Source organism: Orycteropus afer, unplaced genomic scaffold (genome assembly GCF_000298275.1).
Source record: "Orycteropus afer afer isolate SDZICR_OR568_19922 unplaced genomic scaffold, OryAfe1.0 scaffold00045, whole genome shotgun sequence".
NCBI classification, from domain to species: Eukaryota; Metazoa; Chordata; class Mammalia; order Tubulidentata; family Orycteropodidae; genus Orycteropus; species Orycteropus afer.
In genome coordinates, this window is record NW_006921632.1 from 8,238,961 (window position 1) to 8,266,551 (window position 27,591).

Sequence of the window (27,591 nt, forward strand, 5' to 3'; positions counted from 1 at the left end):
CATAAAAACCCACTGTGGTCAAGTCAATTCTGACTCATCGCGACCCCCATTGGGTTTCCAAGGTGGTAAACCTTTACAGAAGTAGATTTGCCCAGTCTTGCTTCCACAAAGTGGCTTTGGGTTTGAACCACCAACTATCTGGTTAGCAGTCAGATGCTTTAAGCACTATGCTACCAGAGCTCTGTAATAAGCATGGCAACTATAATAATAATGCCACATCCTAAAATTTTAAAGTAAATATCTTAATTATTTACAAAAATTATTTCACATGCTTACCTCAGCTGCAATATTTCCTAATGTATCAAGGCCCAGCTGCCTTAGAGAAATAAAATGACTATGTGCAGAAAGTAATAGGAAACGAAGACAAGTACGATTAGCTGCCAAGAGCTTAACATTGCTCTCCTCAAAGGAAAGATTTCGCAAAATCACGGCAATCTGAAGTACCCGCTGCCCTTCAATATCGTTAATGCCCAGCTTTCGAGGTGGATGAAATAAAGATTCCCAAATCCATTCTCCTGATGTACCTTCTGTAAGGGAAAATAAATATTTACACAAATTTGTAATTTATTACTATTTATATTTCAAAATTAATTTAATTTTGCACTAAATGACTTACCATGAGACTTATTTCTGTCAGAAATGAGGTCACGTACTTCATTATCATCAACAATGTCTTTCCAAAACTGTAAAGAGAAATTAAGTTGAGTTTTGAATATTTGCAACTATTCCATTACTTTAAAAATCATCATATACACTATAAAACTATTTCTACTTTTTTCTTAGTTCATGTGTATATCACTACATTCTATAGATTTTTTTTTTTACATAAATGCTTTATTTGCTATAGTATAAGATATTTATATATTAAAAATGTCTTTTTTGACCAGGGGTTTTAAACTTGGAATCTATATAATGCTAAAGGGACTGTGAAAGAAATTAGGGCAACTACTTGTGAACTTGGATGGGGAAAACAAACTTACCTCTTTATGTTCATTAACTTAAGTCCTTCCTTCAACTCTAAACATTAGGCTATAAATAACTGTAATATTAACAGTATCTGTGACATGGCCACCGATATGAATCACAGATATTTTCAGATCACTCTACACTTGTAAAACTATCTAGACATAATGTTTATGCTCATCAGTACTTCAAAATTATAGTTATTAATACTATGATGTACATGATCATAGTATTCTTGCTTACAGACACTACTGTGACATAGCTAGTCAACGGCTAAGTAAATCTACACGTACTAAATATTCAAACAGCAAAACATGAAGCAGTGTGTTTCCAAACTGGTAACTTGCTTTCCAGTATTCTCTATCTATCTTTTGATCAATATGTGTGAGATGAGTAAAAATTTATGCCACTGTTTAATGTACTTTTACAAGCCAAGAAACTAATGGAGACAAAGACTATACACTAATATTTCTATACAAAATGAAATTTAACTTCAATTTGCCTACCACTTAACTGTGTTACTGTGTTACTTATTAGTATCAATAAAGTATTAGTAACAGTATTAATAAAGAAGAAGCACTTGAGCTAATACATCACTTTTTATTTCTAAAAATTCTGATACACACACACACATATATGTGTGTGTGTATTTTAAGTTAAATTAAAATTTTTTAATATTTAAAGCCACTAGTCCCAGAAGGGGAGCTCTGGTAGCATAGTGGCTAAGGCACTTGACTGCTAACCAGAAGGCTGGTGGTTCAAACCCACCAGCCTCTCCTCGGAAGGAAGATGGGGCAATTTACTTCCGTATTGACACTACCTCGGAAACCCAAAGACGGGTCGCTATGAGTCGGGTCCGACTCGATGGCACATAACAACAACAACAACAGTCCCAGAAGAGGGAGCTCTGGTAGCATAGTGGCTAAGGCACTTGACTGCTAACCAGAAGGCTGGTGGTTCAAACCCACCAGCCACTCCTCAGAAGGAAGGTTGGGCAATCTATAAGAGCTCTGGTAGCATAATGTCTAAGGCACTTGACTGCTAACCAGAAGGCTGGTGGTTCAAACCCACCAGCCACTCCTCGGAAGGAAGATGGGGCAATATACTTCCGTAGTGATACTGCCTCGGAAACCCAAGGAAGGGTTGCTATGAGTCGGGGCTGACTCGACGGCACATAACAACAACAACGGTCCCAGAAGAGGTCCAAAGCCAGACAACCAAGATGACCTACAGCACAAAAAATTGCATGATAAACAATGTTGGTAAACACAATAAAAAAAAACTAGGCATATGAAGAAAATGGCAATGTTCATTAACCAAGAAAATAGCACCACAAGCAATTCAATTAATGAAGATATCATACACATAATTAAAAATAACCATGGAAAATAAACTCAATGGCATATGAAATTATTGAAAATTCTGATAAAGAAAAGGAAAAGTGTAAGAAAGAACCATATCAAATTCCATAACTAAAAAATCTAACTGAAATTAAAAGATTCAACAGATGGGATTAATCACTAAATAGATCTAATCCAAGATATTCGTGAATGGGAAAAGAAAGCAGAATAAATCATCATGTTTGAGGAATAGAGACATAAAAGGATGAATGGAAAATAGTATACAAAACAGGGGACACAATGAAAAGTTCTAACATTCAAGTAATTAAGTTGCTGAGGATGTGGAGAAAGAGAATGAGACAGAAACAGTATTTGAAAAGACAGACATTAAACCGAAGCCATTGCCACTGAGTCATTTCTAACTCATAGTAACCCTCCAGGGCAGAGAATAACTGCACATAGGGTTTCCAAGATGGCAAACCTTTATGGAAGCAGACTGCCTCATCTTTCTCCTATGGAAAAGTGGCTGGTGGGTTCTAACTACTGACTTTTCTGGGTTAGCAGCACAATGCTTTAATCACTACACCACAAGAGCTCCTTTTCTGAGGGAACAGGACAGTGAAATTTCTAAAACAATTAAAAGACATCAACTTTAAGAAGCACTAACACTTGAATAATTTTTTAATATATTTTATTAAAATATAATTTATGTACAGTGAGACACACAAAACTAAAATGACATGGGTCAATGGATTTTTTTTCCCCCCGCAGTGTTCCCTCCTACCCCTGGCAACCAACAAAGAAAGTTTCCTTCCATATATAAACCTTTCCTTGACCCTCCACAACAACGAACTAATACTATATTTGCCCTTCTATGACTGACTTATTTCACTCAGCATAATGTCCTCCAAGTTCATCCATGTTATGCAGTGTTTTGCAGGCTCTCTACATTATTCTTTAGTGCTGCATAGCAGCATTCCATTGTGTGTATGTACCATAGTCAGGTCATCCACTCTTCCAGTGATGGGCATGTAGGTTGTTTCCATCTTTTTGCTATTGTAACTAGTGGTGTGATGAACATGGGTGTGCATATATCTGTTTCTCTTATGGCTCTCACTTCTGGAGGATACATACCTAGTAATGGGATTGCTGGGTCAAATGCTATCTCCAATAACAGCTTTCTAAGGAATCGCCATATGTTTTCCACAGTGGTTGTTATCATGTCACAGTCCCACCAGCGTTTGTTATTTCCTGTCTCGTTGAACCTTGCCATCAGTGCTGGGGTTAGATGGTATCTTGTTTTGATTTGCATCTCTGATGGCCAATGATCGTGAGCATCTCTTCATGTATTTGCTGGTCACCTGGATATCCTCCTTGGTGAAATGTCTATTCATGTCTTCTGTCCATTAATTCCTTTGTTGTTGAAGCACTGGAGTTTTCTATAAATCTTGAGATAAATCCCTTATCAGATATGTAGTTATCAACAAGTATGAATTTGTTGCTTTCATTTTTGGTGCTTTTTCATGGTGCCAATTTCTTTGTTCCATATAATTTTCTGTGCTGAGATCGTTTTCTTTATGAATCGTGTTACCATTTCCCTCGTTGCTACTGCGTTAGTATTTGCTAAATATTTGTGCTGGTCCTCTTTTTTATTCTGATGTGAAGGTTTATCATTTTTCTTTGAGGTTACCCTGTGATTTCTAGTTTTATTCCCCAAGTTTAGAACAGTCCATTCTATCTCGTAGTTGTCTTGACTTCCCTAACATTTAGAAGTTCTGTAACTACACAATTTTTCCCTCTTTTTGGTTTGTAGTTGTCTTCATTTGTCAACTGATGCCTCTGATTCCCTGCTTACAATCTTGTAGGCTTATTTACTTTGGATAATTCCATAGCTGGGTTGGTTTCTGGGTTAACACACACACCACGTGTGTTAATGTTCATCTGTTGTTTGCTGTTGTTGGTTCTCTGTCTAAAGGACTCCCTTTAACATCTCTTGTAAGATTGGTTTGGTTTTAGCAAATTACCTTAATTTCTGCTTATCTGGATATGTCCTAATTTCACCATCATATTTGAGGGACAATTTTGCTGGGTACATAATTCTTGGTTGGAAATTTTTCTCTTTCAGGGTTTTATATATAACATCCCATTGTCTTCTTACCTGCATGATGTCTGCTGATAAATCAGAGCTTGTAGGTAACTTTTCTTTATTTCTGTGCTGCTTTCAGGATTCTTTCTTTGTCTTTGGTCTTGGTGAGTTTGATGATGACATGTCTTGGTGATTTTCTTTTGGGGTCTATCCTATTTGGGGTTCGCTGGACTTCTTGAATGGATATATTCTCATCTTTCCTCATACCAGGAAAATTCTCTTCCAACAAATCTTTGACTATTTTTTCTGTGGTTTTATTTGTCTCTTCCTGTTCTGGAATTCCAAATACACATAGGTTATTCCTTTTGATGGTATCCCACATGAACCTTAGAGTTTCTTCATTTTGATCTTTTTTCTGATTGATTACTTTGTAAAGAAGTATTGAGGTATCTGCCTTTAATCTCACTAATTCTGTCTTCCATTGATTCAATTCTACTCCTTTGCCCATTCAATGTCTTATCTATTTCTGAAAATTTAGTATTAATCTTCTGGATCTCTATCTGTAGATTTTGTATCATTTCTAATTTTTCATTTATTTTGTCATTTTGTTCTTGTATTGTCTTTTGAAATTGTTCTAGGGTTTTCTCTGTGTTTTCCTTGATCTGTCTATCAATTTGTTGAAGATATCTAAATATAATTCTTTTGAATTCATTATCAGAGAGTTCCAATTCTGCATCTTCCTCAGGGATGTTTTGGGTCTGTATACTGGTTCCTTGTTTCTCCTCCTTTATCTTGCTTGTTTGTGTGGACTGTGATGCTCTGTTGTCTCCAAGGCATTGCAATGTTTTTGTGTTTATATTTAATTGGTGATTGTAAATTGGAGTGATCTGCCCACAATTTTCATTTTCCTTGTTTTGTTTTTATGTTATCTATGTAAACAGGGTACTGTGCTGTGCTCCTCTGTTCGCTAGTTGGCAGCACTTATACACTTACCACCTGTCTCCTTTTCCCTTGTCAGCCTCCTGTACGTCCCTGCCATCCTTGGCAAATGGAGCCTAGTCTTAGGTCTCTAGAATCCAAATGAGAATGCTGTCACTTTAAAATCCAAATGGCCACCACTTGTAAAGATTCAAAATGGATGCACCCTCTTGGTCACTTTAAATATCCAAAATAGCTGTCCTTGTAAACATTCAAAATGGCTGCACCCTCTGGACAGCTGAAAGTCCACAGCTCAGGTTGTCTTCTTTCTTGCTGTTTCCCTTCCTAGTCACAAGCGACCAGCACAGTCATCCTGGCAGCTCTTGGTGACCAGGGCTGATCTTTAGGTCAATTCTCACATCCCAACACAACTTGGAGATATTCAGGCTGTTGGTCCTGTTAGAGTAGCTGACAGTCTACTGCTCCGACCATCTCCATACTCACTGTTTTTGTTCAGGGTTTTCCACTAGTTGGTGCCTAATTCACATCTGTATACTTCCTTTCAAAGATCAGGGCTCCAGGATTATCTTCTGTTTCTCTGTCAATTGGTTTCTCTGTTTTTGTTGAAGAGGTTCTGTGTAGCTTATCTGCCTATTCCTCAATCTTACTGGAAGTCTTGAAGAAAAAAGTTTTTTTAAAAAAGAAAAAAATTTAGGAACATAATAATAAAACTACCAAAGATCAAAGACAAAGGAAAAAAATCTTAAGTTGCAGACAGAGAAAAAGGACAGATTACTTTCAAAAGGGCAATAGAATTTGTAACAGAAATAATGGAAGCTAGAAGACATGGATTATCTTCATAGTGAAGAAGAAAGTAACTCTCAGCAGAGAATCTTATACACTTAAATTGTTTTTACTGAACGTCGAGAAAAACACTTTCTAACAAAACCTGAAAAACTCCATTACCTGAAAACCTGCATTAAAGAAAGAAAACTGAAAAAGGTAGGTGTGGCTGTGGTAGTTAAATCAGTGTGTCAATTTGGCTGGACCTGTTGAGTGGCTGGGCAGCTGGATGTAGTTATTCCCCATGGTGAGATTGGTAATTAATTCCATGGTGGAATCTATTGAACAGCTAAGTATCTGCTTTGGGTATGTGGTCTGTTTCCCATATATAAGCAGCAGCTTTAGGAATGGTCTCCAGGCTATGGCACACTTGGATGCTGCACGTAGCTGTGTCATTGTTCAGCAGCCTGCCATGCTCTGCTGACCTTAGTACTTACAATGGATTTGTATTAATGGCTTGTTGTGTGGTTTGGTAACATCGGGACCGCCATTTTATTTGTGAGCCTTGGGCTTCTCAGCCTCAGCAGCCAGCAGCTGTCTGATTGAAGAGATGCCTCTAGCTTCAGTGGGCCGGGAACAAGAGGCAGAGCTGAAGCCCAAGGTTGAGGGGCTTTCACACAGCCCCTACAGCCTGGCACTTTGAACTCGGACTTCTAGCCTCCTGAACTGCAAGAGAATAAACTCCTGTTTGTTAAGGCCATCCCATTTGTGGTATATGCCTGTCAGAGTGGCATTAGGTAACCAGAACAGCGGTTAAGTAAAAACAAACACTGAATTTATAAAACAAAAAAATTAATGTTTTATGGGCCAAATTATAATTTAGGAAAATTGCTTTAAAGAGACTTTTACACTAGCTGTAACTGGTACTGCAAGGTCTTTTGGTGATGCAATCAGTTTGCACTGGATGACTAACCTAAAGGTTGGTAATTTAAACTGACTCAGCAGCACTGTGGAAGAAAAGCCTGGCTTGCTGCTTTTAAAAAGGTTTTATCCAAGAAAACTATGGAGCAGTTCTACTGTGTAACCCATAGGATCACCACGAGTTTGTTTTTTTCAAATAACTAGTACTAGACTAGTCATCCTGAGTGTTATGGATTTAATTGTGACTCCCCAAAATATGTGTTGGCATCCTAACTCCCATGCCTGGGGAATTAATCCCATTTGGGAATAGGGTTTTCTTTGTTATGACATGAGATAATATTGTAGAGTTTGTAGTAAACCTAATCACTTCTAAGTTATAAAAAGAACAGATTACAATGCAAGCACAAATAGAGGGAAGATAGATGCCACATGAAAATCATCAAGGAGCCGAAAAACACTGGGAACTACAGAAGCTCTTCCCCCACAGCCAACAGAGAGAGAGAGTCTTCTGTATCTGGTGCCCTGAATACAGACTTTCGTTTCCTAAAAGGTGATCAAATAAATTTCTTTTCTTTAAAGCTACTCACTTGTGGTGTTTGTGTTACAACAACACTAGAAAAGTAAGACACTATCATAAACCAAGGAGCTCTGGTAGCATAGGGCCTAAGGCACTTGACTGCTAACCAGAAGGCTGGCGGTTCAAACCCACCAGCCACTTCTCGGAAGGAAGGTTGGGCAATCCCACTTCTGTAGTGATACTGCCTCAGAAACCCAAGGAGGGGCCGCTATGAGTTGGGGCCGACTTGGTGGCACGTAACAACAACACAACATCATAAACCACAGGAACAAAACAAGTGCTTCCAGAGATTAGACAATAGCTAGTGCCTGATAGGAAACACTGAGAGAAGGGAAACAAATGTGGTGAGCCCAACGAATGCCATGACTTCTGCCTGAACAGGTTTTCTAGGGTAAAGATAAGGGAAACTAAAGAGATTACAGACACTGCTAAGCTAAAGAGACAGGAGTTCAGAGAAATTAAAGTGGTCAGAATTTGCAGAACAAATCTGGAGAAAAGGAGGGGTGGTGCAGAGAGAAATGAATCTGCAGAAGGACTGTGTTCAGTGTATTACTGAATACTAGGCTGCACTTGTTTAGGTGAAACTTCATTGTAGGAGGCAAATAAAAAACAAAAACGGGGGGGGGGCGGTTAGAAAACCTACAGGGAAGTTCTACGCAAAACTATTTTCAGAAAACTGATCATGTTGTACCTCATTCAATAGAGATCCCCAAAAATCAACACTTTAGGAGTATGGATAATCTACCCAAAAAGTAAAAGCTAGTAGTGTATATCTGCCCTTACAAAGCTTATAAACAATGCTCCAAAGGATGAAGATAATCCATACATAGATTAATATTTGGAACAAATTCAGTAGTGTTCAAAGACAGCAAAATCTAGACACTCGACAATGTAAAATAATATTCATTCTAATAAAAAATTGCTAGCAAAGACCTGGAAAATGTGGTTTATTACCAGGAGCAAAAGCAGTCAACAGAAAAAGACCCAGAAGTAATAAAGATGATAAAATCAGTAGCCAAGGGCTTTAAAACAATGATGATTAAATACACTCAAGTACTTAAATAAAAATATGAATGAAATTAGGATAGAAATAGATGATATATAAGAATACAAAATGGAGCTTCTAAAACTGAAAAATACAACATCTGAAATGAAAAAATATTAATCCATAAGGCTTAACTAAGGCCAAAAAAAAAAAAAAAAGAATAAAACTATCCATAGTCCAATACACAGAGAAAAAGACTAAAAGAAATGAACACAGACCTTGTGATCTATGGAACAGTATCAGTAATCGAACATATGGATATTCAGTCTCAGAAAATAGGACAGGGAAGAAAAATAACTGACAAAAATGTTCCACATTTGATGAAAACAGCAAACTACAGATCTAAGAATCTAAACGAACCCAAAGTAAGATAAACACAACGAAAATCACAAGGCATGTCATAAACAAATAAACAAACAGTGATGAAGAGAATACCTTAAAGGAATCAGAGGACACATATACATACTGAAGAAAAATATTAAGAATAACTACCGACTTCTTATCCAAAACAATGCAGGTCAGGTAATAATGAAATGCCATCTTTAAAGTGCTGAGATAAAACTGTAAAACCTAGAATTTTATATCCAGTGAAAATATCCTTCAAACAAAGGTAAAATCAAATTTCAGTGGGGAAAGAAGCTAAGAGAGACAACACACAACCTCAATATTTCATAAAGTACAAATGGTCTCAATACACTGATTAAAGGGCTGAAATTATCAGGCTGTGGGGAAAAAAAGCAAGATGCATCTATATGTTAGTGCACCTATATGTTGTCTGTAAGAAAGACTATATTGAGAAACACAGGTAAAAAGTAAAGTTAAAGGATGGGAAAATCTATCATGAAAACATTACTCATAAAAAGTTGGTGTGGCTTTATCATTATCACAAAAAGTAGACTTCAGAACAAGGAATATTACCAGAGATAAGGGGGAGTATTTCATAATAAAAAGGCTAATTCATCAACAAAAAATAAATATTTAAAGTATGTGTCCAACAAATAACAGAGCTTCAAAACACATGAAGAAAAAACTGACAGAACTGAAAGAATATATACAACAAACTTGACAACTACAGTGATCAATTTAAGGCTCATCTCACAAAAGAATAATAGAACTAGTAGACAGAAAAGCAGAAATGATACGAAAGTCTTGAGTAACACTTCAAACAGCTTGACTTAATCAATATTAAGAAACAATGCATCTTCAATAATAAAACACACTTTATCTTGTAAGTGCATGGAATACTTGTCAAGAAAGATTACAAGCCAGGCCATAAAATAAGTCATGAAAAATTTAAAAAGACTAAAATCATACAGAATGAAATGATATTAAATATCAACAACAATAACAAAAGCCAGCTGGATAATTCATAACTACTTGGAAATAAAACACCATGCTTCTAAATAACCAATGCATGAAAGAAGAAATCACAAAGGAAATAAGAAAATATCTTGAACTAAATGATAATGAAATTTCAGTATAATAAAATTTTAGGAATGTAGCTAAAGTAGTTTTAGAACGAAATTTATAGCTTAAAATTAAGAGTAGGACCACAGGCATAGAGTTGTTCTAGAATTCCTACATTATCCAGGAGTTGGGAAAGTAGTAATTTATTAAAGAAGTATCGATTCAAGTTATCATTTGTGGTGTAAACATTGAAAGAACAATCAAAGATAGTAAAACCATCAAACAAACTAACCCATGACTGCAAGTCAATTCCGACTCATAGTGAACAGAGTAGAACTACACCATAGGGTTTCCAATGCTGTAAATCTTTATGGAAGCAGATTGCAACATCTTTCTCCTATGGAAGAAAGTCATGTGTTTGAATGTCTACCTTTTGGTTAGCAGCCAACACTTTAACCACTGTGCTACCAGGTCTCCAATCAAATTAATACAGGAAGAAAACTTGAGTTATAATGCTCATAACAAGTAAGACTAGAAAAAGGTAAGAACTTGTTCTTAAAAATAAAAAAAAGACCCACAGAAAAATGTCAGCTGAAATTTGTAACCAACATTATAAAAAACAAGAGAATAATCCACCATGAGTGAGGATGAGTAGATTTAAAGCACCAAAAATCTTAGATGTAAAAATTATCAGGTATAAATATATATATTCATTTAAAAGTATTAAAAGTATCGAAAAGATCAAAGAGGGCATATTTGAAAAGAACCAAGAGAATGTATAGAAATTAAAACACGGTCACTGAATCAAAAACATAAAAAATGGGCAAGTGGTCTAACAGACACAGATGAAGTGATAACTGAAAAAACAATCCTAAAGGAATTATCCTGAACACTTCTGATAGTTAAATAGATGGAATATATAAAATAGAGGTTAAGAGATTATGAAGGACAAGATATGAAAGTCCAACTTTGAAATTCTAGAAAAAAATAAAATCTACACCTGGTTACATGGCTGCAAAATACCAGAGACAAATGAAAGATGATAAATCAACTTTAAAACAAAACAAATGTCATTAAAGGACCTAAAAAGGAAGGCAGAAAACAAAAGAATGACAATTTAGAAGTTATAACAGAATTCTAAATAGAATAAGAGCAAAATTGGAAAAATAAATTTAAACTCAGAATGTTTCCAGTGAATCCCTCACTTAAAGAACTAAAGGATGTTATACTTTAGGAAGAAAGAACATAAACTCAGAAGGACAATGGGATATTTTAGAAAGAATGGACACAGGTTTCTCAGCCTTAATACCATCTTGTTAGAAGTTTCTGAACCTTGAGAGACACACAGAGGAAGAAATGAATTCAGAGGCTGAAATGAAGCACAAAAGAAGGAAGATGAGGCAGAGGTTCAAGTAAATGCTAGAGTCTGGAACCAGGGAAGGTCTGGCAGCAGGAATATGTAAAGCAGGAGGCCAGGGACACTGGTAGAAGTTGCTAAATGCATGTTATTGTCTAGAACTTTGGTCTCACTGGATATACAACTTCCATTGCCATTTGATCACCACAAACACCTCTGAGAGTCCCACCTTAAAAAAAAAAAATCAAACAAAAAACACTACCAAACTTGTTAGTAGACAATGTTTCTCCAAGTATATTTGTATGTTATTTAAGAATTTCCAAGTATATAGTAGAGCTAACAAGTGACAAGGTTGTAGTCACATCTTGGCCACAGCCAGCTACCCAGAGGGAGCAAGTAGTCACAGGGGACATCAAACTCTACTGGCATGACATACTACACAAAAACATTATTCCACATCCTACCATGGTGAGTAATGACTGGGTTCTTAAATGATTGCAAGCAGCCACTGAGATGCAACGATGGGTTTGTCCTCGTCCAGAGCAAAGAATAAAGAAAACCAAAAACTCATAGAAACAATTAGTCCGAGGAAGTGGTACACTCAGCCTATATGATTATGAGACCGAAAGAACTAGATGGTGCCTGGCTACCACTGTCAATCACTCAGAGGGAGATCTCTGTAGGAGATCCTGGATAGAGTGGGAGAACAATGTGAAACAAAACTCAAAATCATTTAAAAAAAAAGAAAAAAATGGGGGCGGGGGAGGAACAGGTTAGCTGGTCTGCCTGGTGGAACCCCTGAGACTATGGTCCCTAGTTGCCCTTCAGGTCTGGAATTGAACCCACTCCTGTGGCTTCCAGCCAAATAAAAGACAGGCATACGAGCTGAACATTTACATTAGGCAGATACACTCTTTGGAGAGATCAATCATGGGAGAATAGAAGGGCTGTGTATGCATAGGGAGACAGCTCAGGAGGCAGGAGTGCATGGAAGGGAAGGACACAGGGAAGAGGTAACTATGGGGAGGAAGTAGGAGGAGAGCTGATGCATTGTGGGAGATTGCAGTTAATGTCATGAGACAAAGTGTATATGAAGTCCTGTAAGATGAATTTGCTCTGTAAACTTTCACCCAAATCACATTAAAAAACAACAACTCACTGCAGCAAGTTGTTTCCAACTCACAGCAACCCCCACTGGGTTTCCAAGGCTGTAAATCTTTACTGAAGTAGATCGCCTAGTCTTCCTTCCACAGAGCAGCTGATGTGTTTGAACCACTGCTTACAGTTAGCAGTCAAGTCCCTTATCTACTACACCACCAGAGCTCTTTAAGAGAGGTCCACCTTGTTCATGCTAAATCAGTCCCTTCTGATCTTTTGCCCTAGACCTACATTTTGGACTACTTCTGTTCTCTGCTGCAGCTGAGTGTATCATGCACAATAAATTTTTTCTTCTATTGTCTTAGCTGAAGGGAAAAAAAAAAAACAAAAAAAACAAGAAAGAAAGAATAGGGACAAAAGTGCTAGATTAAAAGACCCGCTTTGCTAGGTTTTAAGGTACATTAAGGTAAAAAAATAATTGTGATAATAAATATTATTATTTACTATCAGTGGACTGGGGAATGAAAATAAGAAAATAAGTGAGTATTTTCTCTAGTTAGAAAACACAAATTCTTGTGAAAATTTCAGTAAGAAAAATTTCAATTTTTTGATGAAAACGTGTGGACTTTAAACTTGTAACTGGGAAAATAGACCAATGGAATGGAACAGTCTAGAAATGAGACTTACACACATATCATGATATGATGATATGATTTACAAATATGTATTGTAATGCCGTGAGGTAAAAAAAGTTTTTTCAATAAAAGAAGCTGGTTCAACTGGGTAGCCATATGCGGAGAAACAAACCTTGACCACCTAACTCACACCACACACACACACATACACACACATACACACTTCCATAAGTATATTTAAGTGAGAAAGGTAAAACTGAAGGAAAAAAAAGAGATTATCTTTTTGAGCTCGAGGTAGGCAAAAAAACTGAAAAGAACACAAAATCCATTAACATTAAGGTAAAATTTGACAAAATGGACTACATTAGAATTAAGAAGTTGTTCATCAAATGACACCATTAAAGAATGAAAATGTAAACCTCAGAGTAGAAGGTATTTGTAATACAAAGAACTTTAATAGAAAATATATAAAGAGCTCTAATCATTCAACAAGAAGATAAACAATCTAAATGAAAAGTGAGCAACAGAAAAACTTCAAGAAGAGGTTAACTAAGTAGTCAAAGGTGTTCTGTATTTCATTAATAATCAGGGAAAATGGAAACTAAAACCAAAATGCAAAAACCACGTACCTATCTGAATGGTTAAAATGAAAGACACAGACAGTATCAACTGTTGTCAAAAATGAATTCTGATATACTGCTGGCAAAAAAATTTGTACACGACTTTGAAATCTGTTTGGCATATCTGCTATTAGTACAAATGTATATCCCATGACCCAGCAACTGTACTTCTAGGTCTATTTCTCAACAAAAGGACATGTATAAAAATCTTAATACCAGCATTATTTCTTTCCAAACCAGAAATTACCAAATCCTTTCAGTTTTCTTTATTTAAAGTAGAATGGACAGGGTATTCTGCGAAGATTACAGAATAAGTCAGTCTAGTTTCCACCCGTCAACATGTGCATCAAGAAACATGGCATTGGCAATGAAGGACTTTAAATCGTTGGGCAGAGAATAGCAGTAAAAGACTGCAAACAGACATGAGTTAACGAGTCTCATACATTAAGAACACTACTTACACTGTTCAAATCCCTCCTTTGCCTGGCACCATGAACTTTATTTACTCTGTTACTGACTACAGAAGTGGTGCCTGCATAAGAATCTGCTTTCCCAACAAACATACAACTGCCAAAGCACGGGGAAAGGGCTTTAGATCTGGTTCTAAATTCAGGTCCCGTTCAGGGTATTCACACCCCTGCCTGTCCCATCACAGTGGAAACACTGCTGTGATCCCAGACAATCCACCCATGGCTCACCTGCTGTGTGGATAAGAGATTGATTAGTGCATGTCTTCTGTGCTGTTTGGGAGATACTGAAACAAAGCAATCCTGGTTTGGATTTTTCATATCTTAGTAAAAATAGAAGTAAAGGGAGTGGTAAGGTCTTGAAGGCTCTTCCTGCCTAAGAGTTTCTTGCAGGAAGAAATTCTCAAAAGCACTTAGTACTGGGGAAGATTGAGAAAGCTAAAACTCTATAAAAATACTAATGATACTGATTCAACAAAAAATTACAGGATACAAATAGAAAATGGAGACAACATCTCAACCCAAGTGAACAAGATGAAGGGAGAGGAATCTAATCTATGGAAGACCAAATAATGAACAGAATGGAAGAATATACAATACAACAATATGAAACAAGCTCAAAAAACTTTAAACAAAGACAAAGAAAGAAAGGAAATTAGAAACATGATGCATGAACTAAAAGAGAATTTAAAAAGAGATAGACACTATAAAAACAAATCAAACAGTAATACTGGAACTGAAAGAGGTAACTGAAATGATGAACACATTAAAACATTTAACAACAGATTTAACCTGGCAAAAGGAATCAGTGAACTAGAAGATAGGATATAACTGAAATTATGGAGGCTGAGGAACAAAAAGGAAGAAGGCTCAAGACTGCAAGCACAGTTTAATGGAATTATGGAACAAAATCAAGCAAACCAACATATGCATCATGGGATTCTCAGGAGAAGAGAAAGGGTCAGAAAGACTGTTTGAAGAAATAATGGCAGAAAACTTCCAAATTTGACATGAACCTACAAATGCAAGAACCTTAGAGAATTCCAAGTATGACAGAGTATAGTGAAAAAATGAATTGGTGTATATTCATACAATGGAATACTATACAGTGCACAAAATGAAGTAGAAATACTTGTAACATGGATGAATCTCACACAGCAAAATGTTAAACAAAGAAAACGAAGCCAGAGGTGGTAGTAGTGGGGGAGTGGGTTGAGAGTGTGATGAAGTGGAGGAGTAAGTGAATGAAAGAGGGAATGAATAGGAGGGCTTCATGGGTGCTGGTAATGTTCTGTTTCTTGATTTGGGAGCTGATTACATTGGTGCTCTCATTTTGTAAATATTTATTGAGCTGTACCCTTATATACACTTTTCTAAGTGTGTATCACAAATTTAATTTTAAAATTTACTTAAGGGAGTCAGGTATAAAGTAAATATGTTTTTAAAATTTTCAACCTATCCTAAAACTTGGTTTTAATGTATTCAACAAAACAACAAACATATATTTGGACATAGATAAGAATTTTTTCTTAACTGCACAAACATCTAAAACACGCATATTTGTCAGCTACCACTTTCCTTCTATGGGTCCTGTCACAATAGCATATTTTCTATACCTCAAACTAAATTTGTTCTTACTTAGGGGATGTGTATTTGCTAATCCCTCCACCTGAAAAGCTCTTCCTGTATACCTCTGTATAACTAGTCCTTTATTATCACTGAATCTACAAAAAATCATCAGATTTGTTAACTCCTTAAGAGAACCTTTCTTGACTATGCTATTTAATTTTATTCCCCCGGCCATGTGTCTCTTGTAATTCTCTATCACATTACCCTCCTTTATTTTCTTCACAGTAATTTCATAACTTAAAACTAAATACTATGAGCTTTTTACTGTCTTTCTGTATTAGAATGGAAATTCTTTGAAAGCAGAAAAGTATAAGCATATAGAAAATGCACAGTCAATATTTGTTAACACAATGAATTTGTAAAATAATTTAAAAATCGTACTACCAAGTAAAATAGTACAAAATATTTTTTTCTTCTCAATAAAGCATTTTTAAGCTACTATTTGGGTATCATCAACCTTTTAATCAAGATTTGGTTACATTTTTATTTAGCATAACAATATAAAAAAAATTACCTTAAATTTCACTTAAGGTGGTATATTTTTCTCAAAGGATTTAGCAGAATCTGTCACTCAAAATTTAACTTCTTAGAATTTATCCTAAGGAAAAATTTCTGTATATTCTCAAAGACTTGGCTATGAGTTATGTTTGTCCCGTCAAAGTTAAAATAAAGAAACATGCAAACAACCTAAATTTCTACCAATGTGAATTATTGATATAAATTATGGAATATACATAAGTAGCCTTTAAAATCTTAAAAAGAAAAGCTCATAATTAAGAGAAAAAGGTACATTATATAGTAAGTTCACAAGACAATTTTTGCTTTTAAATATTATTTACATAGAAAAAACTTAATAGGTGTATAATAAAATGTTTATTCCTAGATGAGCAAGATTAATAATGGTTTTAATTTTAACCTTTAAACTATGTGTTCAAACATGAAAACATTTTTTTTCTCTTCCTCCATTATTTAATGAACTTTTAACTCATATAGTACCTGTTTTTTAAAATAAAACGCATACGTACATCTCTGAAGAGACCAGACTGTAGATACATACATTTCTTGAAATATTTTATAAAAGATAACTATGTAATGTGTTTGGGAGCTCTGGTAGCATAGTGGCTAAAGCATTTGACTGCTAACCAGAAGGCTGGAGGTTCAAACCCACCAGCCACTCCTCGGAAGGAAGGTTGGGCAATCCTACTTCCATAGTGATACTGCCTCGGAAACCCAAGGAGGGGTCGCTATGAGTCGGGTCCGACTCAATGGCACATTACAACAACAACAACAACATGTAATGTGTTTAATATGTAGGCCATAAAAATTATAATTCTTCACTGAAAATAACAGAATATTTTTACATGATATAATTGAAACAAATATACATGACAGCTCTATGAAGTTATTTTGAAATAAAAGGCAATGATGCTGAGTGATTAAGTGTAACTTCTGCTTTTTTCTGTGGTAAAGTAAAAAAATACATATTCTTCAGTTGTAGAATTAGGTAGAAACAGAAATTATTTAATTCAGCAGTACTAAAGATACAAATAGCTTGTATCTAAAAAAAGAATTTAAGCTGTCATGGTAAGTGTACATTGAAACTTTTGAAAATATCTTCATGAATTACTACCATATTTCTAAACACAACTGATAGCACTTAAAATAGATTGCCAGGAAATATTAAAAAGTTTTTGATTAGTAGAACTTTATCATTAGCAGGAATTTTTGTTGGCTGGTAAACTAAAAAGTAGCAACATTTAAAGAAAAGTTAAGCATCTTGCCTCATAATACAATTCACCTAATATAATTTAAGCTTTAATAAATTATACAATTTAAAGTTTTCAACCAGTTGGCAATAAACCACAACTTCATGTTTCTTTAGGTAAAATACTACTTGATAGAGACTACTTCTTAAAACAAGTCTCTTTTAATCTAAATTTACAAGATATCTCACTATCCAAATTTTCACTTCAACATATTTTTAATATTTAAGCAACGGCTCAAATAACATCTATATATTGTTATATTACATCATGGCATTTAATTAGCTATTTTTTAAGAAACAAAGTGAACAGGTTTAGAAATTTTAGCTGAAGAAATAAAAAAGATGTTTGACAAAGTAATTAAACATAAAAGCTACTCAAAATCAATTTTAAAGAAAACAAAATGTGTTTAGACAATAATGTTTAATTTAATGTGCATGTTCTAAGTACATGGTGGATTATACCTTCAAATGATATATAAAAGAATCCTATAGTTATCTAAAAGCAAGGAAGAATTAAACAAGTTGGAAAACAATTTCTTTAGGCTTTTTGATTAGCACCCAAATACTTTAACTACTATACCAACAGGGCTCTTTTTTATAGTTTGTTACTTGAAATTCATAATTCAGATTCCTTTCAAAAGTATACTGTTAGATAATTTCCTCAAAATAGCTCTTAATTTTTGTTTGCAAGATTTTGATTTATTTAAACTATTTATTGTGACTTGAGTGAAAACACACCTATTAATTTTTGTGGCTCATATATCCTTTAAGTGATTATATGCTTGGATTTTCATGTTTTCCTGATTTGCATAGTTACAAAAAGCACATAAAAATAAATCTTCCTGAAACCCTTATTCTCTGGTTAGGAACAGGGTAATTCAACTATTTATTGTTATTGTTGTAGATGTAGCATTCTCAGAAATCAATGTATAACAAAGGAAGAATTTTATTTATGTTCATTAGATATTCCAAAAATTTACTCAACTTAATCACAATTTTTTAACAGTTATCTTCATGTATTATCTTGAAGATAAAAATACAGATAGTATCGTGTATATAAAATGAGTAACCACTGATAGTTGTGACCTCTGGCTATATGTAATTCAACGGTTTAACATTTTAACACATATAAATTACCTTAACAAAATCTCTATCAGTCTTCTCCTTCCATTCTTCTCCAAATACAGTAGAAAAGGATCCTAAAGCTTAAAAAACCAATAGTATATTCAGTGAAACAGAATTCATTCTTTCATTTAATTCTTTAACAATAGGTAGGCTTAGAAAAACAATAAAATGACATTTTAAGATATGGTCACTAAGAGTTTTTTAAATACTAAATTACAGAGAGTCATGATAATCTTTTAAAAAAATATTTTCTTTTTGAATTCAGGAGTTGAAAGAAAATTTTTATGTCCCTATAAACTAAAAATACACAATTCATTTTTGTTTAACAGACAATTAATTGTTTTACAGACAATAAAGAAATTAAGAGTACCATAAAAAAGTTACTCTATTGCTCATACTTTTGCTTTGAGATGGACAGATTTTAAAATTTTTTAAATTTTAAATCTTCATATTAATTTCAGACATAAATGTTGATTTGTATTTCAAATAATACAGGGCAAGATATTATTTGGGAGTAATTCCCACAAATGAAATCTTACTATTTTATTAATAATAATCTTATTAATAATTAACCTTTTTATTTTATTAGGAGCTCTGATAGCATAGTGCCTAAGGCACTGGACTGCTAACCAGAGGGCTGGTGGTTCAAACCCACCAGCAACTCCTTGGAAGGAAGGCTGGGCAATCTACTTCCGTAGTGATACTGCCTTGGAAACTCAAGGAGGGGGTCGCTATGAGTCGGGTCCGACTCGACGGCACATTAACAGCAGCATTATTTTATTAATAATAATTAAAAAACTCCTAGAAGTACAGCTTCTTTTGTGTGTGTGTGTGTGTGTGTTTATTACAATGTTATTTTGGAAAGCTTCTTCTTAATAACATCCTACAACCTCCATACTTGTCATCCCTACCCCAACAACAAAAACTAAGGCACATATTCTATCATTTTTTGCTAATTTATGTTGTTAGCTCTTTTTTTTGGTTATAGCACAAGACAGTAAAATACTATGATACAAATGTCCAAACTGTAAATATGTATCCCACTTTAAAAATTAGTTCAGTGCTTTATCACTTATTCAATAATAAAATTCAATAATAAAAGCTACTGCTTTCAGAAAACAGAAACTACTTTGGCAACTGTTAACAAACAACAAAAAAAGAACAAACTACTTTTTATGAATGTCAATCTTTAAACAAAATTAAGCCCCATTATTGGACAAGTCAGAAAAGACATGGTGGTGCAGTGGTTCAAGTGCTTGGCTGCTAACCAAAACATTGGTAGTTCAAACCCACCAGCTACTCTGTGGAAGAAAAATGTGGCAGTCTACTTCTGTAAATATTTACAGCCTTGGAAACCCTATAGTGTCCTATTGGATCAACTCTGGCAGTGGGCAGTGGGATTGCACATGTTATGACAAGTGTAATAAAGGTATATATTTTCTGCAGGAAAAACTGATTGAACTTTTATAGTCTTTAAATTCCTTTCAGTACAGATCATTATTGATACTAAGGTCACGAGGAAATTATACTGAAAAAAATAGTTGTGCAAGTTTTAACAAATAAATTACCTATAGTGGCCTAAAGAATTCTACAAAATATCAAACTTACAGGTACAAAACAAACAATAAAACCAATCCCACTGTCACTGAGTCAATTCTGACTCACAGTGACCCTTTAGGGCAGAGTAGAACTACCCCATAGGCTTTCCAAGCCTGTAAATTTTCACAGAAACACACTGCCTCATCCTTTCCCCAAGTGGATGGTAGGTTCAAAACACCATGTTTTGGTTAGCAACTTCTTTAACCAGTATGTCACCAGAGACCCTTAACTTACATGTAAGTAGCAGCTTCATGAGAAAATTGAAGGCCATACACCATGATATAAGGATATGGTTTTGTGTGTTTTCACTGGGGATGGGTGTGTGTGTGTGTGTGGGGGGTATGTGAGTGGGTGTGTGAGTGGGGGGTGTGTGAGTGGGAGTGTGTCGGGGTGTCATTTCAAGAAAAACTTCATAGGAAAAATACTGGTGGACATAAAAGACTGAATAATTCAATTTTTTGTTGCATGGAATTTTTAAAAATAATTCTTCAAACATACAAAATGTGTAAACACTCTACACTATCTAAAGTGCATTTACATTTATCTCTCAATTAAAATTCAATGTCCTAAAAAAAATCACCATTTCTTAAAACCCTAACCAACTTAAATATATCTGTAATCCTCAAACCAAAAGAGAATTATTTTCATAATACAAACCCACTCTTATAAAGTCTACATAAAGTCTCTATGTATTTTGGAACTAAATGTCTAAGACTGCTAGAATGATACAAAAATTCCAAAAAACAGCACTTACTTATTGCGGTGTAGTAAATTACTTAGTGTGGCTTTTCTACCCATAAGTCTCTGTAAACTCTGAGATGGAATTTGCCATGAGCAACTGAGGAGCTCCTGATTGCTAAAGTTATCCACCTGGGATATTTCTGTTGAGCAGTGGCACAAAGCAATGTTCTGGGAAGTTCGTGCTCTCTCTCAGGTGCTTCCTATTATGATGTTATGATTGGTTAGATTGGCCACTCTGCCAGGCTCAAAAGGAGGCTTCCTAGAGGCAGAAGTCTCTCTGACTGCTGGCTGAGGAAAGACGTGCTGCTGAGAGAAATGCGCTCCTGAGAGACACGTGCCCCTGAGAGCCACGCGCTGCTGGGAAAGAGACACAAGAGCCATGCATTGATGAGAGAGACATGGAGGGACATGCACTGCTGGGAGAGAGACTGTGAGAGACTGCTGGGGGAGAGATGGTGGGCTAAGAGAGACTGAGCATTTTTCCTGAACCTGAATTATAACCTGGTGCTTCCCTAATAAACCCCCAAATCTGTGAGTTCTGTGTGGCCACTGTAGTGAATTATCAAACCCAGCAGAAAGGTGGTGAATGCTGCGGGAGGAACGGTTGGTGTCAGGGTTGGTGAAAGGGCTAGAGGGAGGCAGCATGTCTGGTCTCGCAGGAATAGGCCTTGGGCTATTGATGGTGATTCTGTCTTCCTCTTGTGCAGATAGAGGAGGTCAGAAGATGTGGCCTCCTTGCCCCTTTAGCAATTCGTGTCAGAAGCGGTGGGATTCGCTGTAGTGGTTCCAGACTCATAGAAGCATGAGACTTTGTAAAAGAGAGAAGGAAGGGGCGTTGGAAGTGAAATTTTGGATTCTTAGATGTTTACTTTGTTTGGTGTTACCTCTTAAAAGAGATCATTGATCCAGAGGCTAGGGCCTTTGGTTACACCCAGCCAAAGGCCCAAGACCATATGTATAGAATGGGAAGGTAATCAAGGTGAAGAGATGAACTTGGAATGTCTTAAAAAGGGTTATGTGTTTTGGATTATATGTTTACCTGAATGTACTACAGGTATTGAATGTCTCTTACCTGCTTATACATTAGAAATAATTATGGGGTATGGGTAATAGAGAGCGTGTAACTCTGCCTTCAGCTGATACTTGATTGGATATGTTTAAAAGGGGAAACAGAATTTGCCCAGAAGAAACACAGGCTTTTGTTTTAAGCCCTGTGTGTAGAGAGTAGTAGGAGTTTAGGTAGAAAACCTGAGCCCCACCTAGTACTACTGAGGGAATGGAAGATCTGCATTTGAAAAAAGGACCTGAAGAGGAAAAAAAAAAAGACTATTTGGCTTTTTGAATTGTGAGCAAGCATTTAGGCTTTGGGTACATCAAGGCAGGAAAGTCACAGTCCATGAGAGAAACCCCTTCTAGGACTGAAAGTTAAAGGAAGCCAGTGAGCAGTAGGCTTGGTATGTTGCTCACTTGTGACCACCTGGGTCCACTTGAGTGGAAATGGGGAAGTGCAGCACAGAAGAAACAGGCTGAGTTTCGTACTCTTTGACCTAGGCCATGGAGGCTGGGGATGAGAGAGGAAGGGCTGGCTGATCTGAAGTGCAAGGAGTTGTGAGCCTATAAGCATTGAAATAGTCCCTGAGGATGGAATATGTGAGAGAAGGTGCTGGCTGTTCTAAAGTGAAGGGAAGAGTGTGACTCCGAAACTTGGCAGCTGGTACCCACGACCTAGCTGGGATGGCTAGGGATGAGCTGACCAGAACCGGACCAAATGAAGAGGAAGATGTTTGACACTGAGCTGGTGTTAAGTTGCTGCAATTTGATGGCTTGTGCTGGGCTGGACTTTGCTTGTTTATGGATCTAGATGCCTGAAGTTTCCAAGCAGAACAGAAGATCCTCCAGAGAGAAAGGACCATGCTTGTCTCCTCAGAGTACTGGTTTGATAGGGATGGGCAAATTAGAAATTGGCTATTTAAAATGGGGGGAGATAAAGGCATGAAGTGGCTGGCTTACACACTTTCATGGGTGTGGTTATTCTTAAACTGATGGTGAAAGGGATGTGAGTTTTTGAAGTATAAAAGGGATAATGGCTAGAAAAGCCAGGAGGTGGTCTGTGGTATAATAAATTACTTAGTGTGGCTTTTCTACCCATAAGTCTTTGTAAACTCTGAGGTAGAATTTGCCATGAACAATTGAGGAGCTCCTTCCTGATTGCTAAAGTTATCCACTTGGGGTATTTCTGTTGAGCAGTGGCACAAAGCAATGTTCTGGGAAGTTTGCGCTCTCTCTCAGATGTTTCCTATTCTAATGTTATGATTGGTTAGTTTGGCCACATTGCCAGGCTCAAAAGGAGGCCTCCTAGAGGTAGAAGAAGTCTCTCTGACTGCTGGCTGAGGAAGGACGTGCTGCTGAGAGAAATGCACTGAGAGACACATGCCCCGAGAGACATGAGCTGCTGGGAAAGAGACACAAGAGCCACGCATTGCTGAGAGACACTGAGGGGTATGCACTGCTGGGAGAGAGACTGTGAGAGACTGTTGGTGGGGAGACGGCAGGCTGAGAGAAACTGAGCATTTTTCCTGAACTTGAACTGTAACCGGGTGCTTCCCTAATAAACCCCATAATCTGTGAGTTCTGTGTGGCCACTGCAGTGAATTATCAAACCCAGCAGAAAGGTGGTGAGTGCTTGGGAGGAACGGTTGGTGTCAGGGTTGGTGAAGGGCTGGAGGCAGGCAACATGTCTGGCCTCGCAGGAACAGGCCTTGGGCTATTGATGGTGATTCTGTCTTCCTCTTGTCCGGACAGAGGGGGTCAGAAGGTGTGGCCTCCTTGACTTTTTTAGCACTTATTAATGTTTTAAATTGGTACACTACATAATTATGTAGGCTTTTTAAAATGCTTCAAGAACATAAAAGTGATAGATTATTTCTATCAAATACACAACTTAAGTTATTCATATGTATTACTTATTTGATGATTAAGCAGTAAGATTTCACAAAAAATTAATTGTGGTTTGAAAATATATACACTATCAAATCTTCATTTTAAGGTTTCTGAAACATGTAATACTATATCCAATTCCATTCTATAGTAAATACTGAAAATTTATTTTAAATCTAAAAATAAAATAAATGAATCAAAAAACATGAAGGTGAGATAACAATCTACCACATTTACATTTGCAAAGTTACAACAGAAACTAATTTTCACTTTTGTTTAACCTCAAAATTATCTTCAGACAAAAAAGAATATGTCAAATTTCAAGGAATCCTACTTATAGAATCCCAAACAAAATTACAAATGAAAATTAAACTACTTGAACCAAATCAAATTAAAGAAAAATGAACATATTTGTAGATTTCTTGCTATATAAAGTTAAAGTCATGGATTTGTGAGATATTATAGGGAATTCTGTTACAGACAATGTCTACTGTTCCAGTTTCTTATATGATAAAGAAATTTCACTATGTTTCATTATCTTATACTTTAATAGGATATATTTCCAGCAAACTCTGTAAGAAAAAAATATATCAAATATTTGATTAGCTTTATTTTGTTAATTCAGGCAGTAAATTTTCACACATACTGACCTACATTTTTTTTTTTTAAATTAAAAGCTACAGTTTTTACACCTTAGCAGAAAGATTTTGGAAAATAATTTCTCCCAGGTCCAATTTTATCAGAATTTTATAAACGCCATTCTTCTCCAATTAAGAAACACAAATATCTCACAAGAAAAACCTCTTGATTTTTAAGACTTTAATTAGACTGAACTACTATTCAAATATTTGAAATTAAAAAATTCCAAACATTCATTATCTTAATAATGCAGTTAATATGGTAAAGCCACATAAAAAACACTGATTATATTTAATATTAAAACTACTTTTCTCCTTAAGACCCATTTTGGAAGAATATTTGTAAATATTAAGTGAGTACATCTACCTAATGACCCACCACTCATCTACAAGTGGCTGTCAGTCTTTACTGTAGTAGCTTGAGTGCTGCTATGATATTGGATACTATGCCACAAGTTCAAATACAAGCACGATCACTCCTAGAGGACAGGTTTCAGAAGAGCTTCCAGACTAGGAAAAAAGGCCTGGAGAGCTACTTCCAAAAATTAACCAATGAAAACCCTTTAGCTCATAACAGAATACTTTCCAATATAATGCTTGAAGAAGAGCTCCTCAGGTTGGAAGGCGCTCAAACCTCCACAATGGACTTCAACATACCAAAAATTGTGAAGATGCTGCAACGCAAAAACCCAACAACTGCTGTGGAGTTGGATCCGACTCACAGTGACCCCTCCTTGGGTTTCGGAGGTGGTATCACTATGAAAGTAGACTGCCCAACCTTCCTTCCAAGGAGCGGAGCGGCTTGTGGGTTTGAACCGCCAGCCTTCTGGTTAGCAGTCAAATGCCTTAGGCACTGGCCAGAAGATGCTGCAGTACTTGGCAACAATTCTTTCTGTTGTAAATGGGGTTGCCACCAGTCAGAGCAGACCTGTTGGCAACTAACAGCACCATCATTTAATAACACCTTTATAGAATAATCGTACAATACATTTAGCTTAAAACTTACTGTCGTCAAACACCCCGGCATTAGCAAGTAATAAAGTGATGATTTTAGGGTCTTTTTCAAGTTGCATGACGTGCTTGCTTTCATTTGATAGGAGAGTGCATACATTAATAGCAAAGTCCACTTCATTTGGGAGTCCAGATAACAGTGAAAGCACCAATTTATTATAATCATTTGGCGAATTGAAGTCCATAGATAGCCCGTAACTTTGACGCAGATAATCTAACAAAGACAAAAAACAAAAACAAAATGTCCTTAAATATAACAAATATTATAGATACCATTATGGATATCCTTCCAAAGATTGGGCAGAAGTTTTGAGTTTTTATAATTTTAAAATATAAACAGTTGAGAGTTCAACTTTTTAAATTTCTTAAGTTTATTCACTGTTATATTTATTACCTTCTTAAACAAGAATTAAAATACAAAAAAATCCATATACTGGATATATGTGCCAAAATATTCTATCATTACTTTAATTTACCCTAATTTGCATGTTTTTTAGTAGTCCCTGAGTGGCACAAATGCTAAGTGCACAAGTACTAACAAAAAGGTTGGAGGATCAAACTCACCCAGAAGCACTTTAAAAGAAAGGTCTGGCAATCTACTCCTGAAATGTGACCGCTTGGAAAATCCTATGAAGCATAGTTCTACTCTGACATACGTGGGGTCGCCATGAGCTGGAATGCAATGACAGCAACTGCTTTCGTGGTTCGTTCTTTCTTTTTTTGCTTTGGAGAGGAGCACATTTTTTCACTCTTGCATTTCAAGGGACGTCTTCTCATTTTTAGATACTATAAGCCAGGAAGAGTGGTTCCCTTGACATGTTTAATATTATTATTTTTGTTTACACCCACTTCCTATCAACTGCACCCAGTTGTAGGAGATTATAGCTTATGCATGTTGAATTTATTGAAAGACAAGTAGCATTGTAAAAGCCATCCATGCTTTTTAGTTCTAGAATACTATGAGTTTTGACAGATGTCACTATCATGATATAGAACACTCTGATCAATCCAAAAAGTTTCTTCATGTCCTTTGCAGTCAATCTCCTTCCTCTATCCTCAAGTAACTGCTGGTCTAATTTCTATTCCTAAAGATTTGGGGTACTTTTGTTCTTTGCCCCCCAATGCCAAATAAATGGAATCATACAGCATATATCTTTTTTTATTTGGTTTCTTTCATGTGCTATAATGCATTTCAGATATATGTCCATGTTGATATTCTTTTTTATTGCTATTGGGCAATCTACTTCCATAGTGATACTGCCTCAGAAACCCAAGGAAGAGTTTCTATGAGTCGGGTCTGACTCAACAGCACATAACAACAACAACAACAACAAGAAAAACAGTATGGATATAATATAGTTTATTTCTTCCTAGTTGAGAGACATTTGAATGTTTTTTTGCCCCCTTCAATTTTTGGCACTTATTAACATAGCTGCTACAAATTTTCATATAGGAATGTCTGTTTTTTATTTTATTTAATATTTTTAAAATTCGTGTTGGTCAAACCTACAGATGAGATTGCTAAATCATTTACAGGTGTATGTTAAACTTTGTGAGAAACTGTCAAACTGTCAAAGTGGGTACAACAGCTTGCATTTCCACTTGTAATGTACAGCATTCCTGTTAATATGCAAATATAATATTGATGGTACTGTGTCCTAAGAAATCTTTGCTAAACCAAGCAACTATGATTCTCTATGTTGTTGTTGTTATATGCTGTCGAGTTGGATCTGACTTACAGCCACCCCTCCGTGGGCTTCTGAGGCTGTATCACTACGGAAGTAGATTGCCTAACCTGCCTTCCGAGGAGTGGCTAGTGGGTTTGAACCGCCAACCTTCTGGTTAGCAGTCTAATGCCTTAGACACTACACTACCAGAGCTCCTATGATTTTCTATGTTGTTGTTGTTGTTGTTTGCCGTCGAGTTGGC

At 36.0% G+C, this 27,591-nt stretch overlaps 1 protein-coding gene across 1 annotated transcript in view; it reads right to left on the reverse strand.

Moving 5' to 3' along the window:
• The window catches only part of ARID2 (AT-rich interaction domain 2), a 325,308-nt gene that overhangs the window by 95,511 nt on the left and 202,206 nt on the right, over positions 1 to 27,591 (reverse strand). The window contains exons 5-8 of the mRNA XM_007937912.1: positions 25,658 to 25,876; positions 18,749 to 18,816; positions 617 to 683; positions 277 to 527 (exon numbers count right to left, since the gene is read on the reverse strand). Of these exons, the coding sequence (XP_007936103.1) occupies positions 277 to 527; positions 617 to 683; positions 18,749 to 18,816; positions 25,658 to 25,876 (605 nt within the window). The remainder of the gene's footprint in view (positions 1 to 276; positions 528 to 616; positions 684 to 18,748; positions 18,817 to 25,657; positions 25,877 to 27,591) is intronic.